A 21,103-nucleotide genomic window follows, 5' to 3' on the forward strand; every position below is an offset into this window, starting at 1 on the left:
AAATAATTGCTCACAGTCTGAGCAGGGCGCCGGGCTGGGCCCCATAAATTAGAGTCAGTCCTGTCCCTTCCCGCGGAGTCCCCCTGGGCGGGTCACCGGGCTTCTGGGGCTTCTTGCTGCTCGTCTGCAAAGTCAGGATGCTGGAATCGAGCTCACGGGTAATTGTGCTGTTATTTATGTGTGAGGCTAGAACAACGCAAGGTGAAGCTTAGCTATGATCTTCGCCATCTGCTTTATCTTTATTACCCTTAAAATCACCCTCCTCAAGTCTCCAGTACTTATCTAGTGTTTTAACACGTCTGCAACATGCGGATTTTCATACTTCCTTCAAAAGGCCTCTCACTTCCCTGCCCTCTCTGGGTTTCTCTTCCCAGAATATATTATTTTTGGTTGCTTTCCCACTTCTCTAAATCCCCTTCCTGAAGATTTCTGATTAATGAATCAATTAAGTTTCTGTTCTTCAATTGTCCTACATTTTATTTGTCGAAAGCAACGTTGCTACTCACAACTTCACCATGCATTTTTGAAGGAAAAGGAATATTAAAATTAAAATTGTATTTGCTTATGCAACTTCATTAAAAGGACTTCGGTTTTATAGGTCTGCCCAACTTTGACTGTAGTTTACTCTGTGTGGTCTCAGATTTCACATCAGGAGTATCACATGAGTGCTGTTGTTTTCCCTGATCCCTCTGGAGAGTCATCCACAGTGATAGCGATTTTCTTCCTTCTGGCATTTGACTCTCTGCTCTACTTGACATTGACGTTATATTTTGAGCACGTTTTGCCTGGTAAGTAATAGTGTGATGTCATTAGAGTTGAATTTAAAGTAACTCTGTGTCTTGAAAAGTGGTGTCCAGTTCTCTGTTGACTTGTCATTTTAAAAGCATTTCTATTTGCAGAGGAAAGGAAAAACATCCAAAACAGCAATGTCCTCATTTTCATCTCACTGTTTAATGATCCGAATGGGACTGTTTTGTTGAGACATGTTAATGAAAAACCACTTGCATTTCTGTTGGTTTATATATTTCATAAAAGTAAGAAGTAAAGAGTGTGTGTGTGTGTGTGTGTGTGTGTGTGTGTATTAACTGGGGAGAGGAAAGGAGACACTTATATCAACCATTAGAGAATACTGCTTTTTAGCACTTGAATTCACAGCCATAAGATAAGATAGCTCATTACATCATTCCTGCTAATATTTGGCTCTAGTAAACTTGTTCTTCTGCATCTCAAAATGTTAACATTTACAGTGCAAAGTTAATGGATAACTTCTTCTCTTGTTCCTTTTGTGAAAAAAATCAGTCTAACGGGAATGCTTTATATAATGTTCTACAAATAAAATAATAAAATAAACTCTTCAACCAACTTTTAAGTAATTATTATAAAACTCAAGTGTAGTCTGCACACACAATCCCAGGAACTAATACATTTGTATTTCCTTTTGTGTGTGTGCTCAGTTGATAAGTCATGTCCGACAGTTTTGTGACCCTGTGGACTGTAGCCCGCCAGGCCCCTCCATCCATGGGATTCTCCAGGCAAGAGGACTGGAGTGGGTTGCCATTTCCTCCTCTGGGGGATCTTCCTGACTCAGGAACCGAACCCAGGTCTCCTGCGTTGCAGGCCAATTCTTTACTATCTGTCCCACCAGGGAAACCCCTTGGTGGCATAGGCAATTTAACTATATGAAAAAACTTGTTCTCCAGTACTTCCATCTAGAATTTATTCCTATTTTAATAGGCAGCATTTCTGTTCTTTCTTGTTAAGTCCTCCGCGTGTTCATAATTAGTACGCTTTTCTTTTCCGAATAAAATGAATACGCGTAAAGATCCATGTATCTACCAGTTTTTATGTCCCCACTTTTTTCCTTGCCTTTTCACAGCGTGGCTTCCCTTTCTGGCTCGCTCGCCGCTGGCTGTTCTCAGCTCAGGTTCATCCTCGAGCCTGTCCCCTTGCCCACATTCAGCTTCTGAAGCCTCATCGCACTCTTCTTTATGTCTCTCTCTTCAAAGACCCTTGTTTTCCAGCTCTGGTTTCCCCTTATGTTTCCCTCCACGTCCCCAGCATCTTTCTTTTCCTATTGTGTCCTTCGCGTCAGTTCCTCTCACGGTGTGGCCCTTGTTCGAGCTTATCCCCTTGTATCTGCTTGCAGTGATGGCTTTAATACAACATGACACGTAGAAACTCTGTGTTGCTGTAGTTCTCCTATAGTCTCTGAAAAAGTCTATTGAATTTCCTCTTCTTGTCACCAGTAAATTCATGTTTCGTGGATATATCATTAAAGTTCCATCGCATTTTATTTTCTCTGATGCTTTAGATCCATAGCTGCCCTTTCTTTTAACTGTTGCTCTATATTCTCATTTCTTATCATTAGAATATAAGTTCATTTAAATGTCAAGTATTTTCATTGATTCTACCATTCATGTAAGTTCGCTGGTGGCTCAGTGGTAAAGAATCCACCTGTCCACACAGGAGATGCAGGTTTGATCCCTGGGTCAGGACGATCCCCTGGAGCAGGAAATGGCATCCCACTCCAGTGTTCTTACCTGGGAAATCCCATGGAAAGAGGAGTCTGGCGGGCTACAGTCTGTTGGGGTCATAAAGACTTAGACACGACTTAGTGACTAAACAACAAAAATTGCAAAATGGAGGGATGTGGAGGGAAAATTGGAAGAAGGCAGTCAAGAAGTACAAAATTCCAGTTATAAGATATATAGTATCCATGCACACATGATGACTGTAGGTAACATGCTGTATGATATATAGAAAAGCTGTTAAGAGAATAAATCCTGGGTTCTCATCACAAGGAGAATTTTTTTTTCCTTTTCTCATCCTATCTCTATGAGATGAAGGATGTTAGCTGAACCTGTTGTGGTCATCATTTCACACTATTTGTGAATCAAACCATTATGCTGTATTCCCTAAACTTATATAATTATGTATGCCAATTATTTCTCAATAAAACTGGAAAAAATGAATAGCAGTCATTAATGTGTAGAAAAAATTGCTATCAAGCCACACGGTGACAGGTGCAGTTCTTCACTGATGCTGTTTGCTTGATTCAACATGGAATCGTGTCTTTATGGCTCAGATGAAAATGGCCAGCGGCATTCGCCACTCTTTTTCCTGAAGTCTTCCTTTTGGTCCCAACACAAAAACACTCACCATGAAGTCTTCGGGAATGAAATGAATTCTGAGCTCTCCTGTGATGATTCTTTCGAGCCAGTGTCTCCAGAGTTCCACGGAAAAGAAGCCATAAGGTGACTAACAGTTTGTGTGGCTCCATGCACGTTGAAGTAAAAGTGTGATAAATTCACTTGCCGCAAAGGACAACCACTGGTCAAACGTTATGGATGATGTGGTTTTTAAAAATTAATTTATTTTTAATTGAAAGATAACTGCTTTACAATATTGTGTGGGTTTCTGCCATACGTCAGTGGGAATCAGCCCAGGTGCACACACGTCCCCTCCCTCCCACCTCCCTCCCACCCCTCACCCCATCCCACCCCTCTAGCTTGTCACAGACCACCGGCTTGAGCTCCAAGTCAGGCGGCAAATCCCCATGGCTCTGTTTCACAAAGGAGCGTGTGTGTGTCAGAGCCTCTGTCAGCACGTCCCACCCTTTCCTGCCCCCAGTGAGGCCATAAGCCTGTTCTCTGTGGCCGCGTCTCCCTGCTGTCCTGCAGATGGTCTCAGCAGTACCATCCTTCTAGATGCCACAGATTCGCGTCAACATGTGGTATTTGTCTTCCTCTTTCTGACTCACTTCACTTGCTATAATAGGCTCTAGATCCATCCACCTCGCTAGAGCTGCCTCAAACACAGTTCTTACAGCTGAGTGATATTCCATTGTATGTATGTACCACAACTTCTTTATCCATTCCGGATGATGTGCTTTCATTCTTTAAAAATTTTTTTTTAATTAGAGTATAATTACTTACAGTATTGTGATGGGTTTTGCCATACATCAACATGAATCAGCATGAGTTGATGATGTGTTTTTGAAAGTTCCTTTCTTTCAGATATTTTTGCTTTCATCCTGAAAGATTTAATAATTAGTAGCTTCGTGACTTTCTGGTAAACTCTGAGCTCTCCAAGCCTCATTTCTTCCCAAGAAATGTGTGAGTTAATTCCACAGAATAGTCACTTCTTGAGTCAGTGAGATAATTAAGCAATATGTCTGTTACATAAAAGGAATGTGTATGTGTCAATTTATTGTCCATTTGGATTTGATATCCATGTGCAGATATATAATAGAAAGCTGTGTTTGTAAATCTGAAGCTTTGAAGAAAGGTCTAAAGACACAGATTTGAGAATGAGAATTTTGGTAAGAGAGGAAGCAGAAAGAGGGGATGGTACCGTATGGCAAAGATCTGAGAATAAGAAAAGTAGTTGGTCAGTATAGAGTCTGTAGGTATGCCCAGAAGGGATGCCGAGAACGAGGTGGAAACCAGAAGGGAACAGAGCTGAGAACAAGAAGACGAGGGTGTGCAGTGGTCAAGTCAGTGATGAGGTTTATGACACAAGGGCTGAAAAGCGACCGCTGGATGTGCTGGGATGTCATGGGTAACTTCATTGAGAATGGCTTCAGTAGCGTGGTGGAGTCCCAGGCTCTGCGTCTTAGGTGGGGAATGAGGCGGGGACAAGAAATGAGACAGAGAGCAGAAACTACTATTATTTTGATAAATTTGCCCGAGGAAGAGGGAACGATTGAATAATCAAGAGAGGGAAGCCTCTCTCCGCCGCCCCCCTCCTTCGCTTCTTGCTGAGTCTCTTCCCACAGTAGCTCCCCCTCATTTGCTAACGCAGCTGGAAGGCATGAAAGGCCCGTGTGGTGAGATCTGAGCCTCCCTGGAAATCCCTCTGGGTGTGGCAGGGGCTTTTCCCTCCTCTTCCCCTTAAGATGGATCCTCTTACCAGTTTGCTGGAAGCCCATCCCGCCTCCATCCCCTCGCTCAGCCGGTATTCCCACCATGCTCCTGAGCACTCGGACAATAAAGCGCTCCTTTGGTGAAGTTTAAGGTCAATCATGAGTGGTAGTGTTGGCAGGTAGCGTCATCTGTGTCATTAGAAACTGTATTCACCTCATAGTTGCTTAATCTTCTTTCAGAATCAGAAATCTTAAAAAAGAATATAAAGGAAAGCACGAAAAGGTAGAAGCATTGCAAGGTAAAGAAAACAGCTTCAAATTGTTTTGATGTTTCTAATTTGAAATGTTTTTCGTTTCTTAAAAATACAAATAGTCATAATGGAAAATTAGAGAATGAATATAAATAAAAGGAAAAATTTTTTTTAATTTCTACTATGATGCATAATCACTAATACATATTTTTCTATGTATGGATGAGACATTCTAAGAAATGGGATTGCACTAATCATGCTGGTGTATAATCTTTGACTCTAGCTTGGAGCATCGCCAGATTTGTTGGTATTAATATTTTCATAGGGCTTTCATCATCTGTTCTGGGCTGTGTTTGGCTTTATTTTTTATTCTCTCACAATTTAACCCCACGATTTACATCTTTAGGGAGTCCCTTAAAAATTCTGGGATGCTCACAGAACTCTTTGCTGTTTCTCAATGGCATTAGATAATTTTTCAAATGTTAAAACATTGTCGAGTTGTAAGCATGCATGTATGAAGATGCCTGTGACGCGTGCTGGATCCCAGCAGCCCTCTCTGAGACCACATCCACACTGGTGATAGATCAGAGCTGACTGGTGCCAGGGCGGCTTCAGCACCCTGTCCTTACGGACCCCCTCCCCTGCTAAGATAGAGTAGACAGCATACGCTGCTCCTTTGCCTCTGGATCTGGCTCTGGACCCTCAGCGAGACTGCCTCTTAACAGAAATGGAGACTTGCCTTTGTCCAGGAGGTACTAATACATACTCTGCTTCCTCGGTTTTAATCCTCATATCTCTGGCTTTATTCTCTAATATTAATGTATATATCCCTTGACCTTCAAAGTATTTGTGGTAGGGAGGAAAGTGGGAATTTATATTCCCAGTCTTGATCTAATTTATTCAGAGGAAGTGATGCTTTGTCTTCATTAATAGACACAAGTAGATATATAATTATACAGAAGTCATATTAAAATACGGTGAAATGAAATGAAGTGCTGAGGTCCACTTTACTCTTTTAGTTGTTTTTTTTTTTAAGGCCCACTTCACTGGCATATAATCCAAAGTCTAACTTTCACATTTTATCCTGAAATAGGCATATGTCTTGACATCTATGAAGGCCAGCTCACGGCAATTCTTGGACACAGTGGAGCTGGTAAATCCTCTCTGCTGAGCATCCTCAGCGGCTGGTCTGTTTGCGCCGAAGGTGAGAAGAGAATTTCACAATCCAAGGTGGCTGATAAAACAGCGTCCTCACTCTGATTATGTCAAAGAAAAATGTTTCTCTGAAAGAGCCTTTTTGCAAAGTTGAGCCATTTAAAATGAGAAATATTTATTTCATGTTTGCATAAATTATAAAGCTTGTATCTCTTTTTCACTATTATTTGTCATTCCGTGTATACTTCGCATTGCTCTGGACAATAGTATTTATGTCGAGAATAATCTGCATCTTTTCAATGTATTAATTGTGTAGCTATAAAATGGGAGTTTCTTCAGTGAATATCCTATATTATCACTCTCTGCATAGAGTTAATATCCTGGTGTTAAAGACCTACATTTTTTTTTATCTATAGGATCTGCCACTATTTACAACACCCAACTCTCTGAAATAATGAACATGGAAGAAATCAGAAATTATACTGGATTTTGTCCACAATTTAATATCTACTTTGACTTTCTCACTGTGAGAGAAAACCTCAGGCTATTTGCGAAAATAAAAGGGATTCCACCAAAAGCAGTGGAACAAGAGGTAGATGCACGTATTAGAATTGATGACTTTGTAAATAATTTACTTAGTTTGCTCCTGATCATATTTTTGTTCAACTATTACTTTACTCTTTGATAACTAAAAATTAATGGAGTTCTAGAATAAGTTCCTTCTAACTGTTAGCAAATTAAGACTGCTTCAGGTAAAATATTTTCTATTAACGTGGTGTTTTTGATAGGTAAAAGGAGTTATGATGGAATTAGACATGCACAATATTCAAGATGTCATTGCTAAAGACTTAAGTGGTGGACAGAAGAGAAAACTCACATTTGGGATTGCCATTTTAGGAGATCCTCAAGTAAGAGATAAAAATATCTTTGAGATTAATTTGGATCGAAGGGTGTAAAATGATTATTAAAGTCCAGACTGCATTTTAGTTGCCAAACGTGAGAGAAAATTTATAATAAAGGGTCATGCAAGCCCGTTAGGGATCTGATGAAGGACTGTTTGAATGCAGACGTCATACTGGGTTCCGTGTTGTTTTCTGAAGAGCCTCTCTCTAAACGGAAGATGCTCTAGCGTGCTCTCCACTGCAGGTTTTGCTCCTGGACGAGCCAACTGCTGGACTGGATCCTTTCTCAAGGCACCTCATTTGGAACTTCCTGAAGGAGAGGAAAACTAACCACACGATTGTGTTTAGTACCCAGTTCATGGACGAGGCTGACATCTTGGCTGGTGAGTCTTGGTTTCTTTATACTGACTCGGTATTCAAGGGCTTAATATAAGAGAGATTCTAACTCCTGTTGGAAAGAAGAGAATCTCAATCGCCATGCCTTTGAGAGAGGGCATCCGAAAGTGGCACTTGGCCTCCAGGGCATTCTGACCCCCTAGTGAGTTCTCAGACTCACAGTTTATGTATCTTCCTGTCTGTAACTTTCTGGGATGTTTATATTAATCACAAATACGTATTTTTAAAAATTTGAAATGCCATTGTTACTATATATGTATGTGTGCGTGTGCTAAGTAGCTTTAGTTGTGTCCGACTCTTTGTGACCCCATGGACTGTAGCCCGCCAGGCTCCTCTCTCCATAGGATTCTCCAGGCAAGAGTACTGGAGTGGGTTGCCGTGCCCTCCTCCAGGGGATCTTCCCGACCCAGGGATCAAACTCCACGTCTCCTGCACTGGCAGGCAGGTTCTTTACCACTTGCACCACCTGGGAAGCTCTATTATGTATGTGTGTGTGTGTGTGTGTTTGTATATATGGGTATACAAAAATCTGTGGCTTCCCACTGAAGTAACTTAGCACATGCACATACAAAAATATGTATTTTTTGTTGAATAGAAAGGAACATTTAGCTGGGAAAAACTTTTTTAAATTTGCAGTCCTTTGGTGCCTTTCTATGGAGATCCTTTCCTTACTGAGTGAGGTGTTGGGTATGAAGATTGGAGAATTAGAGATACAGCAAACATTTGCCTTGGAAATCTTGGCAGGTGGGGAGGACTTGTTTCAGTGAGGCAGGAGATCATGTAGAGAAGGAATCTGGGAAAAATGAGGTCACAAAGGGTCTCAGGGAAGGGAGAGAAATGTTTGCTGTTGATGTGCCTTGTAAGAGTATCTGAAGTTTCCCCCATGAAATCGAGGTTAGATAGACTTTATCTCTTGTGTCAGTTATCTCCTGCCGCAAAAGTGCTGTCACGAGCCATCTCGAAGCTCGGTGCCTTAATCAATAAGCATTTACTTGGTCCATGTGTTGGAGAGTTGGCAGCTGAGCTGGGGATTGAATGGCCATCGGCTGTTGTTTCTGTTGCCAAGTCATGTCCTACTGTTCGTGACCCCATATGGGCTGCAGCACGCCAGGCTTCTGTCCTCCACTGTCTCCTGGAACTTGCTCATATTCATGTCCATTGAGTCAGTGATACCTTCCAACCATCTCGTCCTCTGTCGTCCCCTTCTCCTTCTGCCCTCAATCTTTCCCAGCATCAGAGTCTTTTCCAATGAGTCGGCTCTTTGCATCAGGTGGCCACAGTTTTGGAACTTCACCTTCAGTATCAGTCCTTTTAATGAATATTTAGGGTTGATTTCCTTTGCGAGGGTAACTTAGATAACTCAGCCCCCTGTAGGTGTATTACATCTTCTAGGAGTCATAGTCCAGGCAGGTTCTCATGGCACTGATTGAGCCTGGAAAGTGCAAGACCCAATGCATAAGCCCATTTCAAGCCTCTCTGTGCCCAGGTCACCACTGTCAGTCACACGCTGGAGGCTGGGGGCAAGCAGCGGCATCTAGGAACTCAGTGGTACCGAGGTTGCATTCACCCACCCTGAAAAATCCAGCCAGTTTTGGTCTCCAGAGTGGAGAATGTTCCATATAAGGAATTTGCAAAATTTATTCTTTCTCTCTTTCTACTCAGATAGGAAAGTGTTTCTGTCTAACGGGAAGCTCAGATGTGCAGGGTCGTCTTTGTTTCTGAAGCGGAAATGGGGTATTGGATATCATTTAAGGTAACGTATTCTGGGTGTTGTTGTTGATAAGACTGTATCCACAAGAGAGGTGATCATATTGTAATTCCGTGTAATCCTTTAGAGCTGTAAGAAAAGTCAGCTTCACATGGGGAGGGGATTGATTTACAAAAGACACTACGAAACATCTCCCTCCTTAACATTTTCTTATTGGTTACACCTTGGTTTTAAGCATGCAAATTTCTAAAAATGTCTGTATCTTTCAATACAACATTTTTGACAATATTTATATAGGAAAAATCTGCAGTTGTGTCCCCCTAAAAGCAGTTGATCATTTTTAATAAAACGGTTTGTCTTAAAAGTCTAAAATTGTATTCCAAATCCACTTCCTAGAATGTCAGAACCAGTTACTGATGTTAGTAGGATATGCCTGTAATGTATACAGAATGTTTAACCAAAAACTGTCTTTTCGTGAGCAGTCGTTTTGGAGACGGACTTGAAGGACTCATGCCTCTTTTGAAAATTTAGTTTACACAGGAATGAAAGGTGCAATACAGAGAGAATCACATCCCTCATCACACAGCACATCTCAGATGCCAAGTTAACCGCAGAAAGTGAAGAAAAACTTGTGTATACGTTGCCCCTGGAGAGAACAGACAAGTTTCCAGGTAACAGACTGTGTGACCACATAGAATACAGCCACTGGTCCACGATGATGCTGACTGCACTTTCCGCAGTTCTCCAAGCTGTGCTCTAAAGCTTCTACACGAAAGTATTCATAAGTACTCTCCCTCCCATTTCTAATGTAACGGAGTGTGTTACTTACACAGGGTTTTGATGAGAGAGCAACTAAGTTTCCCTGAATGTAGTCCACTGAGAAACTCGGGTTTGCTCTCTTCATCAGCATTAAACAAAGCTTCGACTTATATCTTTTCGGAAACAGCAGAAACCTTTTATTTCTGTTTGAGATACAGGCTCAATAAACCTTATTTTTAAAACATTTATAAGCAGGTCTGTAGTTTCTTGGTAAATTATAATTTTAATTATGAATGTCAGATACTAATTATAAAAAAAATTTGGGAAGTACAAAGAAGAAAATTCAGTTTACTCCATGCCTCCTGAATTTTTATTTTGAATTTTTTTGAGTTTTTAAATAGACATACAAACACACACATGGACATAGCAGTGCAGGAGAGTTTAAAGTTTATGGAACTATAACAGAGATGTAAAATAACAAAAATGATTTGAAGGACAAGAGAACACCTTATAGGAATGTTTTTCTTGAATTGCTGGTATCTCTAATGTGAAAATATTTTCAGATTTATCTATCTTGAGTAATTGTTAGAAATTAGTATTTTAGTGTACTCTTTACCAATAATAATTGCATTGTTTTGTTACTCTGCTTTTTAGATCTTTGCAGAGACCTTGAAAACTCTTCCGACCAGGGCATAATGAATTTTGGTGTTTCCATGACAACTCTAAGTGAAGTATTCTTGAACCTAAAAGGCAGATCAGCAATTGATGAGCCAGGTATAAAAATGTGTGTCTAGCAGGAAATTAAGGAAAAAGAAAATGACCATGAGTTAATTCATATTTATCAATTTTTCTGTGGAATTCTAACTAGAAGGTGAATTAGGCATAAAGGGGGCCATCCACCTTTTAAGGTATTGTAAACGTTTGATAGTAACATCTTCAGGCTTGGGACCAGACCCGTCTCCTTGTGACTCTGTGCACCTCCCCTGTCGGTTCTAATCTCTTCCCTCTGCGATGCCCACCACTGTCCCTCCGTAGTTCTCTGCTAACATCCTAAATCCGGGTTTTGTCTCTTTCTCGCCATTCCCTGTAAGAATGTTCTCTTGCCTAGCTAACCAACTCATTCTAATTAACATATTCATGGCAGATAATTAAATAAGATGTTATCTTCCCTTACTTTATAATAATAACTATTTGAAGAATTTAAAAGCCTACTATGTACCAGCCACAGTGCTCAACTGTTGGATTCTGTTTTTTTTTCTTTTAAACCTGATTTTATTTTTATTCTTTAAAAGCATTTATTTATCTGTGACTGCATGGGGTCTTCGTTGCCGTGTGTGGGCTCTCTAGTTGTGGCGAGAGGGGCCTGCTCTCCAGTGTGGGGCACGGGCTTCTCCTTGTGGCGGCTTCTCTTATTGCAAAGCACGGGCTCTGGGGCACAGGCTCAGTTGCCCCAAGGCTTGTGGGATCTTCTTGGATCGGGGATCGAACCCGTGTCCTCTGCATTCCAAGGCAGATTCTTAATCCTGGGAAACCCAGGATTCTGTTGTTCTTAATCCCCATAAATGACTTTATTTATATTATGATGTAGGTGAGAAAGTGAGATTTACACATTTGAACGATTAGCCACAATCATACAGCTCAGGTGTGGCGTGGTGGGACTCAAACAGGAGGTCTTCATGGACTTTCTCTAACTTAACACCACGGTGTCTTGAAAAAGTCACTGACTGTCAACCATCAGTGATAAATTGATCTCTGGAGGAGACGAAGGAAGGAGGAGAATTTTTAGGAAATTCGGCTGTGGAAATTTATCATGGCGTTTTTGCATAAGACATACTCTGCAAAATTCCCTCAGTGAAGAGCTTTTGCTACAGATACAAATGAAGTCATGCTTCTCTAGACGCTGAAACCATGTCCTCAAACTGACTCACTCCCTCACTGAAAGTGCATCCGTTACATTTGTTTGAAGGAAAGATTTGAATGTAAAAGTTATGGATATCAGTAGCTGATGTGTTAGAAGTGTTGTCTCAAATAGTCTAACATCATTTCTCAAGGTTTCTAAAGAGAAAATGTAAAGAACGTAACCTCTGGTAACAGTTTGTCACACGGCTACAGACCCCGGTGTCGGCGGACGCGCGGAAATCAACGTGACCCCAGGCCCCAGCGTGGAGTCTGAAGCCCAGCAGGCGCTTTGTGCCCTTCCTGAGGCGAGAAGGGCCGGCAGCTCTGCAGTTCTGTGGAGACGCCAGGTCTGTGCGGTGGCGAGACTCCGCTTCCTAAAGTTGAGGAGCGAGAGGAAGATTTTCCTGTCCTTGTGAGTGTCACACTTTTTTTTAAAGTTTTTTTGTTGCTGTTGTTATTTTTAAAATATTCATTCCCTTGCTTACTCTCGTCTGCGTGGGGCCCAGCCGCAGCGTGCGGTCTCTCCCTGTGGCGAGCTGGCTGCTCTCTGGCTGTAGCACTCGGATTTAGTTGCCGCAGGACACGTGGGATCTTAGCTCCCCGACCAGGGATTGAGCCCGTGCCCTCTGCATTGGAAGGTGGATTCTTAATCACTGGACCGCCGGGGAAGTCCTTATCAGACTCTTCAAGTCTCTTTAGTCCGTATATGCAAAACAGGTCCCTATGTCAAGAAAATAAGTCTATTGATTTCTTCATTCAGTTAATAGGTTTCTTCTGAGTGCCTGCAGTACCGTCCTGCAGTGGTAAATACCACTGAAAAGGCCTTGAGACGTGCGATCTGTCAGGGGGAAAAGCACCAATTAAGTAGCTCCCTGATAACCATGCTGTTTGTTCAGTACAACACACGTCTTTACTGAAGCCTATGAACTGTTCTACTTGCTTCGTTTGAGCAAGATCTGTGCCCTTCTGGTAGTGTTTACCTTCTGATTGGGGGAAAAGGTAAAAAATGATAAATGTAAAAACTAAATACAATATATAATAGTTTATACAAAGCAGAGTAGACCAAGAAGCTGGGGAGGGTGTTAGCATTCATTCTCAATAGGTTGGGTCAGTGTTGGTCTCATTGAAATGGTCACCTTTGAGCCAAGACTAGAGAACGTGAAGGGATTAGCAACCAAGTGGTGGAGAATGACGGCTCAGAACCAAAAGCATCTGTTTTATTTAGCAAAAGGGAGGTCCTTCAGGTTTTACGAAGAGAAAGCCTGAACGTAAATAATGGTTGTGAGGTGCTTGACCACAGAGGGAATTTCTACTGTTCTTTCTATGATCAGTAGCTGAAGGGAGACTGCAGTCAGAAGGAAATTTCATTCTTTCTTTATGAAGAGAGAACATGCTTCAGTGATGATGGGAATAAGCCAGTAGCGGGAGCGTCATGGAGGATGAAGGAAAGATGAGCTCAGTGTGGGAGGTCTCGGGAGTGGCGAGGAGCAGGTCCAGAGGAGCACTGAGGCCCGGCCTCTGATGTGAGCGTCGCCCGTGACACCAGAGGGGTGGAGTGGGGCCTCGGGCACGTCCCTGGATCTGTCTTCTTCGTCGTTGATAAGACCGGAGGGAGGTTCTCTCTGGTGGGCTTCGTCGTTCTTTCTCTAGGAGCTGCGAGGCTGATAGAGTCTGAGGTCTGACAGGAAGGGGATTTTTGAAAAGAGTGGACGCACATACTTGGTAGTGAAGCAGAAAGATGGCTTGGAAGTATTCACTCAAGGTTGGTGGAGTGAGCTCTAGGATCTGAAGCTGGTGTATTCAGTATTGCATCTAGTTTCATCATAGTTAAGATACATGTCAAGTAACAGCGGGCAGAAGGTCAAGTTTTACTTCAAATCGTGCGTGTGGCACGCTTGAAGCCACAGTGTGAGGCACGGCTCCTTGCCCTTCAGAACTCCCGAGACGGGCCCTCTGAGTCCATCACACTTTTTTATGTCAGATAAATCTTTATTATGTTGAATTGGCTCATTGTTCTTTTCAGGTCTACTGTTAATATATCCTACTTTGCTGTTTATTCTTTCTATTAATTTTTGAGAGTTTTAATACTGAAACCCAACTAAAAATCTTAATTTATCTAGTTAAACAATAATTGTAACGTATAGTGAAACTATGTCACTTTGTATTTTCCAAGTCTCCTGTAAATGTTATCATACTTTTATAATTTAAAAAAATAAAAATGAAAGAAGAAAGGAATAAAGCAACAAGAGTTAAAAGATATTTTAAAAACAGTCCCTAGGTAGGCTGTCTGAGGTCCTGCAGACTCTTCTGCACGTCCTGGTCGGCCAGCACGCCCGCGGAGGGACCCTCTGGATCTCACCTTCTCCGCTGGTCCTCCGTCTGCCTCGGACACCTAGCAACGTGATAGGAATTATGCAAAAATGTGGGCTCACTTTCAGATTAATCTGACTCTAGTTTCCATTTTGTGTAAGTAAATGGCATATCTGCGTGTTGAATTCCCATAGGTTGGCCTTTAAAGAGTGTGTCTGTGACTTAATCAGAGGGAACATGTTTTAGATTCACGTTTTCATTTTCTTTGACTTAGGTTAGTGGTGTTCGGAATTGCTTTAATCCCCACTATCTTTGAGAAGATCATGTATTCAGTGTTTTTTCATGATGATCGCTGGGAGTTTTCACCCGGAATGTACTTCCTTTCTCTGGAACAGCACCCTCAAACTCCTCTGACCAATCTGTTGATCATCAACAACACAGGTGAGAAATAGACCTTCAATTTAGTCTCAATTTTTTTTTTTGGCTATGCCATGCAGCCTGTGGGATCTTAGTTCCCTGATCAGGGACTGAAGCCACGCCTTCAGCAGTGAAAGCGTGGAGTCCAAACCACTGGCCCACCAAGGAAGTCCGTAGGCTCAATTTTACTATCAAACAGCTTTGAGGAGCGCAACCACACGAGGGGTGAGAGCAGCGCTTGTCTAGCCTGCCGCATCTTCCAGTTGAGGAAACCGAAGAACTCGTTTTCGAATCACGAGAAATAACGGACAGAATGGAAAATGTCAAGCTCGCTTGATTCCGGGCCGGCCTCGTGACCCGGTCACCAGGGCTGTCAGCGTCGTGCTGAGGTCCCCAGTCGCGTCACCAGAGCAAACGCGTCTGGGTCCTGAGGGGGAGGTGGGGGATTGTGTGTGTTACTTGTAATTACAGACGTTGCGGCGTTCTGAAAGGTCTGTACAATTCACTGATGGAGAGTTTTATTTCCATGAGAGTCCCGAGTCTCTCAGGAAATGACCAAGAACTGCCAGAGAACGGAGTTCCTGGAGAGGGTGGGCTGGCGCCTGACGTCCCAGCGTCGGGGCGCGCTCCCTGCGCCCCGAGCGTGACTGGGCGGCTCCACCCGGGCAGGCGTACTGCTCCTTCCCCATGGGGAAACGCATCTTAAAGCTTCCACACCGAGTTTCCGTTTCCGGCTCTCACGCTGCCCTTCTTCACGGGCTTCTTCAGGATCCGATATTGAAGACGTTGTGCAGGCCCTGAGGCGTCAGGGTCTCGTCTTGGAACTAGATGATGCTGGAAACAGAAACGGCTCAGACGACCCTTCCTACAATGGAGCCGTCATCGTGTCTGGTGGCCACAAGGTACCTTTGCTCCCATGTACTTTTTAAAAACGATTGTCGGACCAAATTCTATTTTTAAATAGATTTTATTTTAAACGGGGAGGGGAAAAGATCTGCTTCTGTTTACCACTCAGTACATTTGCCTAAAAGACACACACATTCAACAATTCAAATTATAATTCCAAGGGAAATAATAGATCTGAATCTTTTTTTTTTTTTCTTCCATGTACTTTTTATCATGCATGGCTTTTGGCCACATCCAAATAATTATGAATCATAGAAAAGCAGCTCAATTACTCTATAATCAATATAACCTGAACATTGCTTTGCCACATTTTAGAAGAAGGTATGAAATTTTAATCCTCTACAGGGCACATTTTCCACCTTCTTTAATTTTTTTTTTTAACCTGTTAAGGAGTTTATTAAGAATAGTTATTCAGGGTAGCGATAAAAGAGACTTGGACTCGAGTGGAGGGCAGAAGTGATAAAAGCAACAGGTCTGCATTGGACAAGGAGAACAAAGGAATCAAAGGTCTAGTCAGAACCACGTGTCTAAACGAGAAAGATAAGGGTGGAGGTAAGGGGAGTTAGAGTGAAGAGTTCCATTTTGGATAGGTTCGTTTAGATGCTGGTGAGCCATCTAAGAGAAGATATCAGTAGACAACCGGCTATGCAGGATGAGATGACCACTCATCTGAGCTGTAGATGTGTCGATTCCTTGGGGGAAGAAGGTAGGTTAATAAGCAAAGGAACACTTAAGGAGGCCGGCGAAACTTCCACCCCATCTGGCCATCATCACATCATCACTTAGGAAACTACAAAGATACCTAGGTTCCTGTGGGCTAAGGACGGTCCCAAAGCGAAGTTCCCAGAGCCGAGTATAGCACAGGCCCATCATTCTGTATTTCCCGGGTCTGCGACCCACATCTAATCTGGTCAAGTAAACGTAAACACCGCCAAAATGCCCCGAGTACTCCTACGGAAGCAGGCGGTCACCGAGCGTGAGAGGAGCCGGGGAGCGCAGCCTCCAGGGAGCTGCAGGCTGGCGGCCGCGGGCGTTGGCGCAACCTCCTCGACAGGCCTGCGGGAATGGTGTGCCACGCAGATTGAGCCTGCAACAGCTACTGCAGGACCGTGGTCGGAAAATGCAAATCTGACCTTGCTTTCTTGCTTGGATCATTTGGAGAGGACGAGTTCTCATCAGTCAAAGGATACATTCATAGCCCTAAAGTAACATTCAGTGTCTTTTTCATCACAGTTTAGTACCCATGGTAGCCTTAACATTTCCTAATTATTCTTCAAGACGATTCTGGACGCTTCCTCTGAGAAAGGGGCTTGCTTTGAATGTCTTTCCTGTGCTTCCACAGCACTATCTTACAGTTCAATAATATCATTTACAATCACGGCTAGGTTTCCCAAGCGCTTACATGGTCATTCTAGCCTAAACTATTTACCCTCACCAGCTCATTAATTTTCACACAACTGTCTGAGACAGTTGCTATCAGCCCCATTCTGCAGATGAGGAAACTCTGGCCTAGAGGCGTTGGTTCACTAGTCAGGGACAGTCTCCCACTAGACCACGAGTTCCAGGCTGGCACCGAAGGACTAGCTCTTTGCTTTTCTGCGGGCCACGCCCTGGGGCGGGGTCTGTGACGACACCATGTTCCATGGTGCTTTGCGCGCGAGCGCTGCCATTGGCCCGGCCAGTCGGCTCCTTTTTAAAAGTGAGGTGCGGAGTGGATGCTTGGTTTCTTGGGACGGAGACTAGGCCTCTGACTGGAAGGTTGGGGCTAGTGCGGGGCAGACGCCACGGTCAGCCATGGCCCCTGGGCGACAGCGACCCCCTGCAGGCATGCCAGCGCCCAGGAGGGGAGGAGGGCACCCAGGTCCGTGCCCCACGGCGCCTGAGTCCGCGACCTGGCCCTCCCAGGGAACAGCCATGACACCTCAGCGAAACCCATCCGTGAAGAAGAAAGACGAAAGGGGGAAGAACATTCAGGCGGTAGCGAGACGCATGTAGGGCGAGCTTGCACGGTCCCGGGCCCTGGGCTTTGTTGCCGGTCTCCTTCCTATGCGGTCCGAGGAGAGGGATTTTGTTCACAGTTTTCTGAAGAAACCAGGCCTTCCTGTTTCGTAGTTTCCTGCGTTTGCTCTGTATTTTCTTGAACACTGCTAACTGGTTTCTGGATGTTTTTACACTTTTCCTCCAAATCACAGAATCTCTCCTCCCAAAGACTGATTAACTGGTAAAGTTCCTGTGAATGGATATTCTTTGCTTTCTTCACGTCTTCAGTTAAGTTTTCACACACCTTCTGTGATTCAGCCAAGGAAGAAACTGTATTTTCTTTTAGTTCATGTAGATTGTTCCACAGTGTACTAAGAAAGCCATCCATTTTCTTCTTCTGATCTTCTATCTTATTAGCCACAATTGACGAAGTCTTGAAAATATTCTTCAGTTGACTGTTGATTTCCAGTATAGATACCACTGCTGCTGCTAAGTTGCCTCAGTCGTGTCCGACTCTGTGCGACCCCATAGACGGCAGCTCACGAGGCTCCCCCATCCCTGGGATTCTCCAGACAAGAACAGTGGAGTGGGTTGCCATTTCCTTCTCAAATGCATGAAAGTGAAAAGTGAAAGTGAAGTCGCTCAATACTGTCTGACTCTTCGCGACCCCATGGACTGCAGCCTACCAGGCTCCTCCATCCATGGGATTTTCCAGGCAAGAGTACTGGAGCGGGGTGCCATTGCCTTCTCCGATAGATGCCACAGTGGGGGATAAAGCTGTTCCCAGTGAACTGAGGAGGTCAGTCTTAAGTACATTAATCAATTCCTGAAGTACAGTTTCACTTTCTGCTGCTAATGACTGTTCTTTCAATATCATTAGACATCTGAGAAGTGTAGACAGACACATTTTCTGGAATCGATGTGAGAGATCCAAGTGCTGCTGCAGTAAGTAGTGTCTAATGCAGAGACACTGGACGTCAGCAGGGTACCAAACAAAGTCTTGTGAACTTATAGCATGGCCTTTTGTTTCGTATTGCCATCCTTAATTAATTCTTCTATATTATTAAACAGACTATTCAAGTTTTTGCCAAAAACATCTTGAGCTTCTGCATTATGCTGATCAACTGCCTTCTTACGATCCAGTTTAGAATGGAGACCAAATACATCTTTTGTAGTTTCTTCAACTGTGTTGAGCAACCTGTTGGCAGCATCATGAAGTCTCTCCTCAGTACTTTCCAAAGCCGAGGTGATATATTCTTCTTCAACAAGCTGTAATTTTGTTTCCTGCAAATGTCTTTGAGTGGTTTCAAGTTCCTGTGTCTTACTTTGCAGGTCAGATTTGCACTGGTTAAGTTCATTTTTACTATCCATAAACAATTCTGTAACCCTATTTAGCTCTTCCTCAACAGCAGCAATTTTTTCAACAAATTCTACAATTTCTTCCTCTTGAACAGTTAGTTTTCCATTCATAGCTCTAAAATTTTCTTCAGTAATGTACACTCCATTTTTTTCATGAGTTGCAGCAAGATCCTGTTTCAGACGCTCTATCTCTTCTGTATATTTCTTAATCAGAGCTTTCTTGGTGAGTTTCTGGTTAACCTCAGGCTTATCGAGTATGTTCTTTGCTCTATGAACATATTCCAATGTGCTCAGAGTTTCCTCCAGATTGAGAGATGCAGGAGAAACTGTTGCAAAGATAGATGTTCTTGTACGTCCCCCAAGAGAATCCTGGAGGATTTTAGTCAGTTTAGATTCTCGATTAAGGAACATGAGGTGTTCTTTCTACAAGAGCAGTAATAACCCTTCCCAGAGTCGACAGGGACGGATTGACATTTCAGGCTTCCCGAGCTCTCTTGTCAACTGCTCCAGAACGACCAATGTTCTCACTGCTGTCAAGATCAACCAAGTTCAACTTTCCAGTTTTAACAAGCTCCTCTCCATCAACTGTGGTTTCTTTCATATGCATTGTAACAGAAAACTGAGTGGGATCTACTAGAGTAGGCGTTCATCAGCATTGCTGCAGTCGTCCTTTTTGCTGCCCCCTTCTCCAAAATTTGATAGACTTCATCCTTGTTGTGTACTGTAATTTCTTCTAAACCTTTGATTATCACTCCCCTTTTGCTATGGGTATCATCAAACATCTGCAGTCTCTCAGAAACATCAGAAGACAGATTAAAGAGATCAAAGAGCTTGTCATTATAGATTTCCAGTAGTGACACTTTCAACTGGAAATTCAGTACCATTATCAGTGATTTTCTCAAAAATCTGATGAAGAGTACGTGGACTTCAACCAGCCAAAGGATCCTCCTCCCAAGTATACTCTTCATTAGGGGACCTTTCACCTTCCATTGTAAAGGTTTTTCCAGTACAGGTTTGTCCATATGCAAAAATAGTGCACTTATAGCCCATAATAACTTCATCCAGAATTGGACAAACACCACTTCGGAGTATTTGCTCCAAAAACCATATCAAAAGTGTATGTTTTCCTTGAGCTTTTGTCAGAAGTGCATGACTTAAGGGGTCTTAGTTCCCCAACCAGAGATTGCACCTGGGCTGTGGCAGGGAAGGCACCGGGTTTTAACCGCTAGACCACCAGGGAACTCCCGCTGCTATGCACACTCTCAGTGTTTTAAATAACTTCAGTTTTATTTGCCAATTATACCTCAGTAAAGCTTCCTTGATAGCTCAGCTGGTAAAGAATCTGCTTTCACTGCGGGAGACCTGGGTTCAATTCTGGGTCGGGAAGATCCCCTGGAGAAGGGAACGGCTACCCTCTCCAGTGTTCCGGCCTGGAGAATCCCATGGACTGTGTAGTCAGTCCATGGGGTTACAAAGAGTCGGACACAACTGAGCGACTTTCGCTATACCTCAATAAAGAAGAAAAAAGCAATACTGTTTAGTAGATTAATTCAAACATTACTGGAGTATGTAACATAGAAGGTAAAATTCTCTTCATAATTCCACTCATTTTTCCATATTATATTTATGTTAATGCATTTAGTAATTATCTTCTACACTCTTTTCCTTTATAAAAACACAACTCACTATATCTAGAATGATCTCACATTCAGAAATATATTTTCTAAATTGAAATCATATTAGACAAGTCCTATGACTTTGTCACATAGATTCTAGATCTTTGACATCTTTCCATGTTCATGAATGTTCATTTATTTCACTTTTAGAATAAGTCACTTAAATTACAAAAATAAAGCATTCTTGTACCAATTCCATTAGGGAGAAGTGTCAAGGAAAAGCTAATTGTCTCTTTCTTACCCTAATTCCACCCTAATAATTTACAGACTATGCAATAAGGAGATTTACTCTAATTTACAGTGTATATTTGTGTGCCCCCCTTTTTTTTAAAGGATTACAGATTTTCAGTTGCATGCAATACCAAGAGGATGAACTGTTTTCCTGTTCTTATTGGGATTGTTAGCAATGCCCTGCTTGGAATCTTGAATGTCACAGAGCTTATTAAGACGGAGAGTAGCACGTTTCCACTCGTAAGTAGAGGGATAACTTCTGTGAGAGGCAGTTCAGCTGGGAGGAAGGG

At 42.8% G+C, this 21,103-nt stretch overlaps 1 protein-coding gene and 1 pseudogene across 6 annotated transcripts in view; one reads left to right on the forward strand and one right to left on the reverse strand.

The window, feature by feature from the left end:
• The window catches only part of ABCA10 (ATP binding cassette subfamily A member 10), a 55,101-nt gene that overhangs the window by 10,831 nt on the left and 23,167 nt on the right, over positions 1-21,103 (forward strand). For 5 of the 6 annotated variants that reach the window (XM_070480079.1, XM_070480074.1, XM_070480077.1 and 2 more), the window contains exons 8-21: positions 641-788; positions 3,086-3,254; positions 5,105-5,163; positions 6,209-6,319; positions 6,687-6,862; positions 7,059-7,178; positions 7,417-7,555; positions 9,231-9,321; positions 9,808-9,947; positions 10,690-10,809; positions 12,130-12,346; positions 14,519-14,685; positions 15,430-15,563; positions 20,916-21,053. In XM_070480079.1, coding sequence (XP_070336180.1) covers positions 641-788; positions 3,086-3,254; positions 5,105-5,163; positions 6,209-6,319; positions 6,687-6,862; positions 7,059-7,178; positions 7,417-7,555; positions 9,231-9,321; positions 9,808-9,947; positions 10,690-10,809; positions 12,130-12,346; positions 14,519-14,685; positions 15,430-15,563; positions 20,916-21,053 — 1,929 coding nt within the window. The remainder of the gene's footprint in view (positions 1-640; positions 789-3,085; positions 3,255-5,104; positions 5,164-6,208; positions 6,320-6,686; positions 6,863-7,058; positions 7,179-7,416; positions 7,556-9,230; positions 9,322-9,807; positions 9,948-10,689; positions 10,810-12,129; positions 12,347-14,518; positions 14,686-15,429; positions 15,564-20,915; positions 21,054-21,103) is intronic. The other variant, XM_070480076.1, reaches the window with a different exon arrangement.
• Positions 18,230-20,764, reverse strand: LOC139038959 (kinesin-like protein KIF11 pseudogene; annotated as a pseudogene).

Source organism: Odocoileus virginianus, chromosome 17 (genome assembly GCF_023699985.2).
Source record: "Odocoileus virginianus isolate 20LAN1187 ecotype Illinois chromosome 17, Ovbor_1.2, whole genome shotgun sequence".
Lineage (NCBI taxonomy): Eukaryota > Metazoa > Chordata > Mammalia > Artiodactyla > Cervidae > Odocoileus > Odocoileus virginianus.